The sequence below is a fragment of the Pieris rapae genome, chromosome 1 (assembly GCF_905147795.1).
Source record: "Pieris rapae chromosome 1, ilPieRapa1.1, whole genome shotgun sequence".
In the NCBI taxonomy this organism is placed as follows: Eukaryota; Metazoa; Arthropoda; class Insecta; order Lepidoptera; family Pieridae; genus Pieris; species Pieris rapae.
The window spans coordinates 2,313,385-2,327,680 of record NC_059509.1 but is presented as its reverse complement, the minus strand read 5'-3'; the positions used below and the strand labels follow the sequence as shown (position 1 = coordinate 2,327,680).

The 14,296-nt window shown below is 33.1% G+C and overlaps 1 protein-coding gene across 2 annotated transcripts; it reads right to left on the bottom strand.

The window, feature by feature from the left end:
- Window positions 1-2,264: 2,264 nt before the first annotated feature.
- On the bottom strand, window positions 2,265-14,038 carry LOC110996314 (optineurin). 2 transcript variants are annotated; one of them, XM_022263923.2, is made up of 14 exons: window positions 13,479-14,036; window positions 12,908-13,150; window positions 12,431-12,616; window positions 12,176-12,286; window positions 11,980-12,078; window positions 11,383-11,508; window positions 10,756-10,857; window positions 10,132-10,268; window positions 9,096-9,245; window positions 8,741-8,831; window positions 8,501-8,637; window positions 7,923-8,034; window positions 7,181-7,333; window positions 2,265-4,077 (listed from the first exon to the last, which is right to left on the bottom strand). In XM_022263923.2, the coding sequence occupies exons 1-14, from the start codon at window positions 13,677-13,679 to the stop codon at window positions 3,991-3,993; spliced, it is 1,935 nt and encodes a 644-aa protein (XP_022119615.2). In that variant the 5' UTR covers window positions 13,680-14,036; the 3' UTR covers window positions 2,265-3,990. The 2 variants fall into 2 exon arrangements, with proteins under 2 accessions (XP_022119615.2, XP_022119614.2); XM_022263922.2 differs by lacking the exon at window positions 2,265-4,077 and adding an exon at window positions 6,541-6,844 and having other exon boundaries at window positions 13,479-14,038.
- Between the last annotated feature and the right edge of the window lie 258 nt (window positions 14,039-14,296).

Sequence of the window (14,296 nt, the reverse complement as noted above, 5' to 3'; positions counted from 1 at the left end):
AGTATCTATTACTTACCGAATGATGGTCTGATTACAGTTCCCTCTAGCAGGAAATACGAAGCAAAGATTAGGTCGACCATAGGCGTTTGGCACGGAGGCCCACGGCGGTGGCGGTACTCCTATTATACCGTCACCGTATTCTATAGAAGCCATATAGATACAATTTTATTAATAAAGCAATATTCATCATTGTAGTAGCAATAGAAGTACTTGTTGATACCAAGTAAAGTCGAAACGAGAACTCAAATATGCTTAGGACAAGGAAGAAAAATTAAACCTTAATTTTGCTATTGTCGTCGCATTTTAAACTGAGTCGTCGGGCAATAAATGTCACTGATAGTAGGAATGTGCACGCATTGCAACCCGTTATCGATACTTAGCTACCTGCTCGTGCGGGGTCAATAGACACATCGTGATAATGACTTAGGTAAACTATTTTAAGAGATCAAGCAAACTTCTAAAATTTAAGCTACAAAAAGATGACGTAGATGGGGAAGATACGGATGAGGATTTCTGAAGAACTAAGAAATATCTCTCGAAAAGATAAAAACCGCCTTTTCAGCGCCACATACGATTTATACAATTGCTCTATGATTACGTCCAAACAAACATTTTATCTTACAAAATTAAAAACTTTTATTTTCAGATATCGAAAAAATATTTCTATTAATACTTAACATAATTTAGTATATCGATTGTACCTATCTCGTTATCGATATGCAACTTTACAATTCTTACGCACATCACTACACCTCTCTATAAGACCTGCGAGCGAGACATACAGATAAATATGATTTATGATCCGAGCCTCAGTTCATAATGCGTCGACTTTAATCTTATTGTCGTTTCACTATAGAATACTTTTTCTATTTCTATATAAATTTATTGAAACAGTCAGATTTCGTTTACTAGAATAAATGTCGAAATAAGCCAGCAAAATTTTTTTTCTAATTCAAAAAACATCCAGGAATAACCCTTTTTATCACAAAAGGTCCTTCAAGCATTAAAAACTGGTTCTTTTTTTGCTTGGAGGTAATTACCTCTCCAGGGTGGCGGTAACCCGGGATCCCTGTTAACATCAAATTCGTCCCAGCTGTTTGCCTGTTCAGTCAACTTCTTATACATCGCAATATATTCGTCCATACTCTTATCATCGTCTTCCGGTTTCCATACGTCCCATTGGCTCATATTCCATAAATACTTCTTGTCATCATCGGAAGTGTCTATTTGTTCTACTCTGCTGCCGCAAGCAGAAACATAAATTATACAGTTGAGAAGAACAAACACGAGCATTGTTTCTCGAAATTAACTTTTTAATGTTTATAATTAACAAGTGCAATTTTAATTGCAATTCAAGTTTTAATGTTGTAATTATTTAGGTACATGTTACGTTTGAGTATTGTTAGTATTAGTTATTAGATGGAATAATACAGTTTACTATTGCAAAAATTTGACTGTTTTAAAGCCGGTTTAATTATATTTATTTCCAAGCTTTACAAATTTTGAATATACAGTTTATATATTCATATGTTCTAAAACAATGTGTATGCCTAAAAAATACAAGAAAATATGACATCACAAATTTAGCACACACATATTAGAACATAAGTAATCTATCAAAGAATTTGTTTTTAGATTAATTGTTATATACATTTTTTTCTTATCCTGTTTATTTATTACTTCCTCAGTGGCGAATTTACACATTTTCAAGGGATGGCAAAAGCAAACTGTGTTGTTTCTCTTCTATCTCTACAATTCTCATAACCTAGATTTTTTTATCGTTGAAATTGTACGTAACAAAATTTTATTAGGTTTTATTTTTTAGCACAAACAGGTGGGCAGCGAACTAGTTGTTTTATACCCGAATATGTAAGCTTAGTACACCAAATGTACCTAAGTACTATGACAAGAGTAATCGAAAAAGTTTTTGCAGACTTCTATCTGTAATATCAAAAAACCGTCTTGCAGAAATCTTGTTGAATTCTAGGAGATAGAACATAGTCGCCCTAGGTTAGTCTACTCAGCCTTCTGGTAAAACCGTCACTGTCACTACCTTCAGTACCATTGATCGAAACCCCTTCACGGGTTGACTTCCTCCAGCTTTTCCATATATCTCTATCTCTTTCACATCCCATTCGCTTCCTGCTTTTATCCACATATCAGTTTACAACTAAATTCGTGAATTTTAGAGTAAAGATCATATAATTTTTGTAATGAAAGAGACACATTGTTGTAATATTTATTAAAAAACTAAAATTACAAAGATATCATTATTATCTAATTATTACATAATGAAACAGTCTTTTCAATCACACAGCTCAACAGATGTCGCGTGCAGTCATCAAATGTTCAGAAATTTGTCGCTAACTTCATAGCTATCGTGAATATCGTTTCTGTTCTATTTTTAAACTATTATGCACCTACTTCAAAACAGCCATGAAGTTAGCCAAAATTGTCGTTTGTCAAATTTGACGCATTCTTTCAAATTTGCGACATCACAGAACACAAACATTATACAAAGATCACTACCTTCTAATAGTTTTTTATATATCTCTATACAATACCTACTAAAGTAACATAAACCATAGATTGTTCATATTAGAATTGTATTTCAGAATATTTACTCAAGAAAATGCTTTGGAATAGGGGTTTCTATTACTTGCTTAGTTGTCAATAGAGAAATGGCTAACCCTGAAGTAGGCAAGCCAAGGTCCGATTTCTTCAAGTATTCTCGTCTAAAGCACTGCGATACAATAATATTTAGCTGACAACTTATCATTTAAATTATAACAATTACAACGAAAATTATTAAATTATATTATTATTTTATATAATCACATGTCCAAGTTATGAACTATCAGTAAACTATTAATGTTTTTCTATTTAATCGTTTGAAACATGGCACAGAGATGAAATTGGTAACAATTTAATGAATTTATTATAATGCTTCAATAAAATCTTTCCCAGTATTATGCAAACTAAATAAGTCTCAATGCACCTTTTTATCTATTCTTTAATTCGTTTTAAAGGAATAACCCGACTTTGTAGCCAATTTGTTCCAATTAATATCCTATATGAATTGGGTTTGCGAGGTACAAAAACGTTATATAAGAGATATCGCATGGTAACAGAGTACCGTTGCTGATCGAATCGCATGTAGTTTTCAGTTTTCTAACTTATTTTGTGCCATTGACTGTACACACATTTTCATAGCTAAGGGTTATCACGAAAATGGCGCTATGCACTAAGCACCTTAGGGAGCGTTCAAGTATGACGTAACGAATTTTGGTGGGGGGGGGGGGGGGGCGGCGGAGATGGAATTATACGTTATTGTTTTCAACTTTTCGATACTTTACACCACATAAATGGCAACTTTTAGGTTTAATGGTTCAGTGGTAAAGAAACATTTCACTTATTTGGTACAGAAAATCGTTAGGCGCGTTACATTGGGGAGGGGAGTTAATCTCCGAAAATTCCCTTATTTAGTGATAAATTTTACATTAATATTCGTCACGTATATGTTTAGAAAAAAATTTGAATGCCATAATGCTACAAAAATATTTGACCAGTAGTAATCGTTAATAAGGCAACTGAAGCCCATATATTTGTGGCGTTAAACAGAGCTTTAATCAAGATAAAATATAGCATTTGTTCAATTTAGTCAGATTGTTTGTAGCACTATAACGATAACATCACGCATACCACATACGTGTACATACTGTATCTTAATACATACGAAATCATTTGTTAAAATTTATTACTAAAAGAACCTTTGGAAGACATAAATGTCATATAACATCAAGATACAATTGAAATAATGATAAAAAATATATTTAATAAGTAAATAATTGGGAGTCATTTCTCTCATTCAACATAATATATTCATATCTAAACAATCCTTTAAATTTGTCCTCGGGTTAAAAAAGTCAAATAGAATATACTGGTCATACAGAACTGAATTTCTATTGTCTATAAATGTCGTGAGTCGAACTAGAAATCGTCTAGACAGAAGTCGAAATGGTCCTCCAACACCTTGTACTGTTTCGTCGAGAACATACACTTTGGACAAGTGTACACCTGGAAAGAGATAGATATTAGAAGGCAATAGATAATAGCAGCAACACAACAGAAAAGTGCGATTATTTGAACACTTCGACCGGTTAGATTGCAGCAAGCACTTTGAAGCAAGATTGAAGAAGAGTTAGTTTAAACGCGATATTAAGTTAGGGCCAGCAACGCACTCGCGATTCCTCAGGAATAAAGTGTCCATGGGCGACGGTATCAAAAAAAAAAAATTTTAATGTTAGATAGATATTACAAATATTTTTTATACATTTATTAAGTAACGTATCAATCATGCAAAAAATGAGCAAAACTCAAATGAGGAATTACACAGTAATATTATAACATAATTGTGAAAGACAAAAAATCTTTTGTCTTAAGCGTACTCCTATTCATTCCTAAAAACTCAATATTATTGTTATTAATACTATATCTACTATTATTATAATACTATCTCTTTCAGTCAATTAGTTCTTACGCTGTGATGAAAAGAGAGAGGAAGTGTTAAAATAGTAATAATATTTGCACATATGCAAATATTATTACTATTACACTTTAAATAAAAGGATTTTATGCGATTGGGAAATACTTAATATTTTTTGGTGACCGGCACAACGATTTGTTAAGTTTAGTAAATAATACATGAAACCACAACATCAAAAGACCATGCCTGTTAATTAAATTCGTATAAAGAAGTCCTTACCACCAAACGTATATGTGTGGAGTTTTGAAAAATACTATTAGGTTTTCGAAAATTATTTAATAAATAAAAAAAATGCGTCAGTACAAAGTACATGTCAGAAGTGAAACTTCTTTGTAAATTAATTATTACTAAGGTAAAAGCCCCAATAGATGTACCAGCATACAATCACTCCATGTATTTGTATATCCATATTCACACTCTTTACGTACACACTGTATACGTGCTTATGATAATATAACTAAATTAAAAATCGGCGTTTACTGCACAAGACGTTATACGACAGAATTTCAATCTTAAGTTTTAATATGTAACTACTAAATGAATACATCGACTAATAGCGCGTATTTATTCTCGATCTCCCTTTCTCACTCTCTCAATCGCTCTCTCCCTTTTCTTCGAAAAAACGCTGCACATCTTCGTGACGTTTCATCCGTAAAAAAATTCCCTCATCGCCTAAAGAAGTTTCACTTCGAAAAAAATTGAAATGCATTTAAATGGCAACTTTGATTTCATATATATACAGAAGCGTCAATATTCGTGTTATTGTTACTTCAAACTATCTTTATATTTGTTTTTATTTATGGTAAGATTTAGGCTCTAAGAACTACTTCCGTAATTAATCCAATACGTTTTTGATACACCGGATTCGTTTGGCCAAGGCTCGACCTTGGACGTTGCTTTGAGTAGTCCTGACGATTTATCAATAGCTTTCAATTCAGAATTTATACCATTATAGAAAGCTTTATGAAAACCACTATGGTATCATGTTACAATAAATATTAAACATTGGCGGGGCACATGGCAAGAGGGACTGAAATTTGAGCAAAAATTGACAAACTTAGAAGGTCGATAGACCAAATTAAAAAAAGGTGGTACATGTCAGTGGCACAGCAGAGAGGAGGCGGGATTTGGCATTTTGGGAGGATGCCTTTGCCATAAAGTGCACGTAAATGTATCTGAATTAAAAGCGATAATTCGAATTCTTGAAATCTATTATCGCCAGTATTACAGAGAAAAGTGTAACCTGACCGATTTGAAAAAGTCATTATTAGATTACTTCGTAATCCCTGAGTGACATATTTCCAAACATTACAATACTTTACAGCCAGGACTTACAAAATGCAGTTCAGTTAAACCTCAATACTTAAAAGTCGACGCATTTTGAACTGAGTCATCGGACAATAAATGTCATTGGCAGTAGAAAAGTGCACATAATGCAATTTTATCAATACATAGCCTGCGCATGCATATGACTCCTGATTGGTTGATACGAATAAGGATTATGCTTTTCTATTAAGATTTTGTTTTGACGCACAATACATTATGCGATTCTTTGGCGTTGTGTAGAGATGTGGGGTCAGTCTGCATCTTCTACCGTATTTACCATGGAGAGGGTTCATAGGAGTTGTTCGGATCAATACTTGCAGCTGAGCTTCATCATCGGACGTCGAGGCAGAATACGAAATTCCACCCGTATCACCTCGCCGTCCGCCGTTCTCCAAGTGAGCATTTTTCAAGGCAGTTTTAGCCGCGCACACCCACTTTGTGGAACCAGCAGCCCACTGAAGTATTTCCGAATCAATTCGACTTAGAGTCCTTCAAGAAAAGAGCGTACCAATTCTTAGAGCCCTTCGACATTGAGAGTTCATGGGCGGCGGTGTCACTTGGCATCAGGTGAGCCTCCTGCCCGTTTGCCCCCTGTTCTATCAAAAAAAATTGCATATCGATCGTATCTATCCCGTGATCGATATGCACCTCTAAAATTCTTACGCTTTACCTCTCCATAATACCTGTAAGCGCGAGGGAGACAGACATTTAAATATGATTTATGACCCAAAGCCTCAGATCATAATGCGTCGACTATAGCTACAATATTAGTTTATTAAATTATTTAAACTTAACAAGTTGTAATTTCGCTATTAATTTATTATATTATAATAAACACGAATCAACGTGTTGCTGTAATAGTATTAGGGTTTTGAAAGGCTTGTCGCACACCGGACAGTCGTAGCGTATCGCAGGGGGCGTGGTCTCGTGTACGCCGTTCTTTTCTTCTTTTACGCTCTTCTTTTTTCGAGTCTTCCATTAAAATAAAATAAAACTAAATATGTTTATAACATTGCATATATAATAAGAGCAATTAACGCTCTATCAGAGACAGAATCGTTTGGGTATTAATTGAAAAAATCAAAGTCAAAAAATATTGCTTCCGTTTAATTTTTAACGTTTTCTTTGGCGGGACCATTGTATTTGGCCTTACATACCAAAAATTATTTCACCGAAATCGAACCTCACGTCAGTAGAAACTTATTGTAATAATAATAAATTATAATTTCATTTAAAATAAAATCACAATAAAAACTTAATACAAAATTAACAAAACTAGAACCTAAAAAATTTAGATCATAAACTTACCACGCCCTCAGTAGAATCAGAAATGGCTGCGACAGAGGCTGTAGTAGAGGCGGCCACAGATCCACGCGAAGTCGAAGTTTTGGCTGAAGTGGCTGAGATACGGGCAGAAGCCGTTTTGACTATACTAGGGCTCATTTTTCGGACTTCTTCCAACTGAAATCAGTACAAAAAAATACAAATTAAAAATGCTTAAAATTAATAAACACTTTTTTATTATAAAAATGACGAAATAGTAATCTCTTCTAAGTCTCTCTTCTAAATCTCTTCTAGTGCCACCTAATGTAGCTACGCCTGAGACCTGATCTACAAATATAGTAAAGAGTTAAAGATAGTAATTCATGAAAGACTTAATCACATATGTAATTTTTTATATCTTTAATACAGCATATAAGACGAAACGTATAATTTTGTATGTGTGTATGCCACTGAACTCCTCATAATCGGCTGGACTGATTTGAATATATGACCTGGGGCATACGAAAAAAATATTCAAGTGTAAATAATTTAGATTCAACCTAGCAGGCGCCTCAGTTGGTACTTTCATACTTTTAATATTCTAATCGCTAGGAATATCACGAAGGAAAACGTCTGTTAGGTCTGCTTGCAATATATATTTTTTACGAATAAGAAATACGAAATAGATTAACCCTTTATAAATATAAAGTTATTAATTTCAATATCAAATATGTCGTTATCAATATAATGTCTTTATAACCGATATTGCTAAAAAGCAGATTCTTACCTGTCTCGCAGTCTCTGCGTGCTTTTTCTTCAAAACTCTGAGGTCAGTCGCAATTTTCTCTTTCTCAGCCACCATTTCTTCACGCGATTTACGTTCCGCCTCAAAGTCACTCCTGAATTTATAAATGTATGTAATGTATGTAAATGTATGTAATTTATGAATGTATATCTCAATCATGGTTATTTAAAAAAATGTAAAATATCCCTACTTATATCAATTTCTCTGAACAATAAACGAACAAATATTTCTCTGACTTATATGTTGACAGTCGTGGTAGTTATCGACGACGCGTCGCGAAGACGCATTTTATGTTAAAAAAAAGTTTTTGTCTATGTGCACGTTTAGCACTGGCTGGTACCTTAGAACGAAACATTCTCAAAACGGTCAAGCCGACCTAAAACATCGACGGCGTGTGTCAGTCACAGAAGGCTGATCATTTACTTCCCTATTAGAAAAAAGCAATTATCACAAAACAGATATCTAAGGCCCAGAGCATAAATTTAAAAATTAAATTCAATGAATAAATGAAATACCCAGCTATATGCAAAAAGTTATAAGATAATATATTCTATACATACTTGTACAATTCCACTTGAGCCTTCAATAGTTCACAATCTTCTTTATGAGAGACAAGCATCACAATTTCGTTTTCCAGGCTTTGAACTTCTTCCCCTCGTGCTACCAGTGCTGCTGTTAACTGCTCCACAGCCGGAGTCTGTATGACACAAGTATAGTTTAAATGCCCTTGTAGAATTTTAAATCCGTCTCGAAGGACCAAAACTAAATGACTACAACATGTCAACTGACATAACACTCACCTCTTCTCGCTTCGTCAATGTTTTCTTCAACAGCTCGTTGTAATCCTTGAATATCCCTTCGAATATTGTTAAAGTGCCTTTCAATTGAGCGCTGAAAATAGAAACATTAACTTAAAATTAATATAAACACAACTTTAAATTTATTTTTTGGTAATTCTCACTTCACTTTTAAAGTTTAAACGCTGTATGAGGCCATTAAAATCAGTTGTCTAATTTAATGTTACCCTGTGCAGATTTTGAAAATTCTAGCATGACGTCATCAGACGTTTTCGCGGTAAAACATTTATGTATGTAATAAAAGTGTATAAAAATAAACCAAAATTTGTCTGTATTTTAGTTTAAGTAATAATCTTACATATTTTGAAGAACTGTATTGTGTTGCTTCGAAATCGCTTGTTTGACGTCAGCCAAGCCCGCTCGAACTTTTTCAATGGACGCACGTTCCAATGTCACATCCTGTATACTCGACATTACTCCCATTGTTCGAACCAAATCGTCTGAGATGCTAAAAAATATTAAGAAAGATACGAAACTTTAGAGATTTTTTTTAAATTCTGTCACATTTACATAGAGAAACAGAAAAAAGAAGAATTCATGAAAATTAAAAGACTCTGATTGCACTCTCTTTACTGAGCACTCTTGCCAGAAAAGGACGGAAAAGTAATTTAGTTAAAGTTAGGTAATTAGTTATTTAAAATAAATATAAAGCATAAAGATGACGTGTATTGTATTTTATTATTATTATTTTGTAAATATTAATTAAATTAAATGGGATATATGTATGATGATCATGATCCCTAGAACAGTGTTAGCCTTGTGGCTTTAGCGTGCGACTCTTATTCCTGAGGTAGCTGGTTCGATCCCCGGCTATGGACCAATGGACGTGGTCTATGATATAATGGCCTATGTGCGCATTTAATATTAGCTGAAGCGGTAAAGGAAAACATCGGGAGGAAACTTTACCTTACACCCAAAAAGTCAGGCGTATGTCAGGCACAGGAGGCTGATCACCTACCTGATTGCCAAATGATTATGAAACATACATAAATCTGAGGCTTAAACTTAAAAAGGCCTCAGATAGCCCCCTCAATCATATCAGATAAGGTCAACTTTTTGTCTATCGATTTATCTCAAAGACATGCCGGTTTCCTCACGATGTTTTCCTTCGTTGCGGAAGTAAGTGCTACTGCGCACATAGACGGGATGTAAAACAAAAAAAACTTGGCCAAAGAGTGGCGGAGAGTTTATTGCCAGTTCTCCTCTTCCGTTTTACAAGAACTGGCAGTAAATGTAAAATTAGAAGCATTTCATTGAAGTGTACATTGTGTTACCTATATGAATAAATGATTTTTAATTTGAATTAATTATTTTATTGCATTAATTAAACTCACCCGTTTGTCAAGTTATTGAGATATTCAGCTATGTGTTTGAGTGTGCGATCGTACAGTTTGACATTGGCGAGATACCCTGCGTAATGCGGGGATCCATCACCTTCACAATTCATTGTCATATGTACTGGTTGAAACACCTGACAATAAAAAAAAACTCTAAAAGATAATAGAACGACAAGTTCAAGTAAAGAGCGTACCAATCTTGAAACGTCGGCAACGCACTTGCGAGCCTACTGGCAATGTGATTCCACGGGCAATATCACTTAACATCAGGTGAGCCTCTTGCCCGTTTACCTCCTATTACATAAAAATGGGCCCAACGCATCAGACTCATACATATATTACACACGAATCAAAACCAAAGTTTTTAACAATTAAAAAAAAAACACTTATAAACCAAATTTTTCTGGATCAGCATAGTTACGACGTCGTCTATCTACATACTACTCTGTCTATCACGTATGTTTATGTATATATGTATTAATGTTTTAAATACTAAAAAAATAAACACACTAAATGTTTTGTATATAACAACCGCTGAGCGTATTTGTACAGCGTGTACATTAAGTGAATGAAAGATATAGCCGAAAGTGAAGGTCCGCAAGTTAATATATAATATCATACCATAGTCTGGCAAGATTTGATTCTAGTATTCAACTCCATTATTTGCTCTTTGTATGTCTTCACCATATCGGAGACACCACCTTTGTATTTTGCAAACTCCAACTAAAAAACACATGACTAGATAAGAAAAACTAAGCAAAATTATTTACAAAATTGAGCTGAAATGTTAAACACAGAAATATGTATGTATTTTGTTATGCTCTATTTTTTTAAATTTTCTGTATCTGTTTTATGATCATTTGTCAATCTAATACGCAAGTAGGTGATCAGCCACCTCTCCCTGACACATGCCATCGACTGTTTGGATCTAAGGCAACCGTTGCCGGTTCCGGTTCGGTTGCCACACAATGATTTCTTTCACCATCAGAGCGAATGTTAAATGCGCACATAAAGAAAGTCTATTAGTGCACAGGCGGTTTCGAACCTACGACCTATGAGAGTCGAACACTGCAGCCAGTAGGCCATCACTGCTCTAAATATTTTCCTTATGTAAAATCAGTGGGTCATATACACAGCTGTGCATTCAACAAAAGGTTAATGACCTCATCCTGAATCATTTCCTTCAGAAAAATCATTGGTACAGCAAGGGTTTAACATGGGCCCTAAGTATGTATGAAGCAATTTTACCTTAATATTTTCCAAATCTAATATTGTAATCTGTGCCTTTTTCAGATCGTTCACTAGAGACGAAATTTTCCCTTCAAGTATTTGTATAACTTCATCTCTCTTCTGTATTTCGCTGCTGTGAACATTCTGTAATCAAGAATAAAGCTATTAAGAAACACCATAGACCTCCATACAAATTGCTGATAACAAAACAAAAATAAAGCAAGAACCAGGCAAGAAATGCTATCTTTTATTTATTAATTTACACTTTTTGCAGAAGAAAAAATTTAATACACAATAAACTTTAATGAAGAGAAAAACATGGTGCATGATTAGGCTAATAAGCAATATATTCATTAAATTTTGTTTTTTTTTTCTTGTAACTAAGTTAATTAGCAAACTGCATTTATTTATTGAATTATATATATATATATATATATATATATATAACAAATCATTGTTTTAATTTATATTATTTAATCATTAACAAGCATTCTCTATCGTCAAAGGAAAATATCTATACACTTACACTTAAAAGATCATTCGAACATCAATTTTGTTTTGTCAATAAGATGGAATGGTTTCTTTGAATACTTAACTAAAATATTTGTAGCTTACCATAGCCATTGATTTCATCTTTTTTTGCAACTCTTCAATTGTGCCGTGCAACTGCTTTAACTCCTCTGTGTGGTTATTTTCTTTGCTTGATAATAACAACTAGAGATATAAAAAAAAAATATTAAATTCAAACAATTCAATCCTAAAAAGACACAATGTTATATATTGAATAATTATTAAACATCTATACATTTACCTCTGTAGTATTCAATTTGGCTTTTAAATCGTCTCTCTCTTTGGAAGTTGCATTGACTATGTGCTCTAGGGATTCCCTTTGCCAAGTAAGTTTTTCGTTCTCAACTATCACCTGAAAAAAAAAAATATTATTGTTTGGTACAGAAGCCTGATCTCTTACTTGCCTATAAATGGAATGGGCAAGACTTTTTTATGCCTAATAAAAGTAGAACATAAAAACTTTTTCACTAACTGGTGAGTAGCAAAAAATATTTACCTGTCTTCTTTGTTTCTCGACCAATTCCAACTGGGCTGTTAGTTTATTAATTGTATCATCATCTGGCGATGTCACAAATTCTACTCCTGATGGTGGACCAGACTTAACACCATTTGTCAGTGACATCTCTTTGGTTTTAGTAATAAGCACAAGCTCTTCTTTAAGTTTTCGGTTCTCTAATCTTAACTGTTAAAAAAATATGTTTATTAATATATGAAGCTAAATAAAATTATTCCGTATTTAGTATAAAATTATTTCCCCCCTTTATTCAATATTTTTGATTGTAATATCAGATACCTTTATTCAAGAACAGTTTATGGTTAACATTCTTGTTTATAGTAACAAAAAACACGATAGACAGAAAAAAACTAAATATTGAATTTAGTTAATGAAATTTTTTGAAAATGTTATATTTAAATATTTAAACAAATATAATAGTTAAGAAGCCTAAAAAATGGTTATATAACAATAAAATACCTTTTCCACAAGTGCTCTAGTTTCATCAAATTTCTCTTTATGTAATTTATGTGTTTTGAGCATGTCATCCTGGCATGACGCAATTAATGAAAACTGCTCCTTCAAAGAATCATTATTTTGCTTAAGTGTCTCCTTTAATACAACATTCTCATCTAATAGTTCTCCAAACCGTTTCTGTAGTTCTTCTGTACTTCGGTCATCAGTAATTAGAGTACTAGCCACCATCATACTAGCTGGGGATGGCTGCAGAAGAGAATGTAAAGTGTACTTTCACAATAATAAAGTATTACTAGAGTGTAACTAAAAGATATAATGCTTATAGTTGATTTCTAAGTGTTTGTCTCCAATGCATTATCAATTGATTAAAGGTAAAGTCCCTTGTGTAATTTCCTCAATAATATTGAAATTACTAAACTAAGACATTTTAAGTAAATGAGTCATTAAGTGGGTTTTTAAAAAAGCAATGAAATGTGTATATTTTTAATGAAGGTAGTAAATAGTAATTCATATACAAATTTTCAAACTACCTTCATTTCCTTTTTAACTTGAAATCAAAGAAATATTCACTCACACTATCACCAAGGTTGAATTGTGCCCTAAAGGCATTGTTTGCTTGTTCGGGCAGATCCTTAATGACATCATCCAGGATTCGAGTCTCGATACTTCCACTAGGTACTTTCAAATCACCACCATTGCTCTTACCCTCTAAGCTTCCCGGGGAAGAGCCCAAAATGATTATAAACGAATCATCATCATTGTCCGTTTGCGACATGATTAACTTTTTATCTCGTACCTTACTTAGAAAGATTTGATAGATATTTCGGTAAATACATACAATAAAGACACCTGATGATGTACGCACTAAGTAACCACACGATTTCTACCGTACACAAGGTACAAGGACACTACTAAAGCGTTAAATGTTAACGTTATTTTCGCAATCATTAATTTTTTATGCGAATATAATTAATGCCAGACCCATTTAAACGTATGAAATCAACAAATATAACCAGAAAAATACCAAAAATATAATAAATGATTTCTAAACCACTGTGAAAATCACTACTTCATTAGGAACTTTTATTTAAATTATTTTTAAACATTGGCAAGATTATTTTTCTACAATATTTAGGATTTTTATTTGTGTAATTTTTTTTATTTCATAACACAGATAAGAATTAAATATGAATTTTGATAACAAATAATACTTTTTTTTTAATTTCATGACCTGGTAACATAGACATTTAAGTCATAACTTATGCCAATGGACTTTGTATCCGGCTAATAAATGAATTAAAAAAAGAAAAAGACATAACTTATTTGGAAAATTTTCAGTACTTTACAGTAATTAATACTATTCGAACATATTGTGTTTAACACATAAAGTGC

Excerpts from the sequence above, each read along its gene's own strand:
- LOC110996314 (XM_022263922.2), bottom strand. The coding sequence starts at position 13,679 with ATGTCGCAAACGGACAATGATGATGATTCGTTTATAATCATTTTGGGC. Across the intron at positions 12,617-12,907 it reads CTAGAGCACTTGTGGAAAAG|TTAAGATTAGAGAACCGAAA; the intron begins GTATTTTATTGT and ends TTTTTTTAACAG. Across the intron at positions 12,079-12,175 it reads CCAAATTGAATACTACAGAG|TTGTTATTATCAAGCAAAGA; the intron begins GTAAATGTATAG and ends TTATATCTCTAG.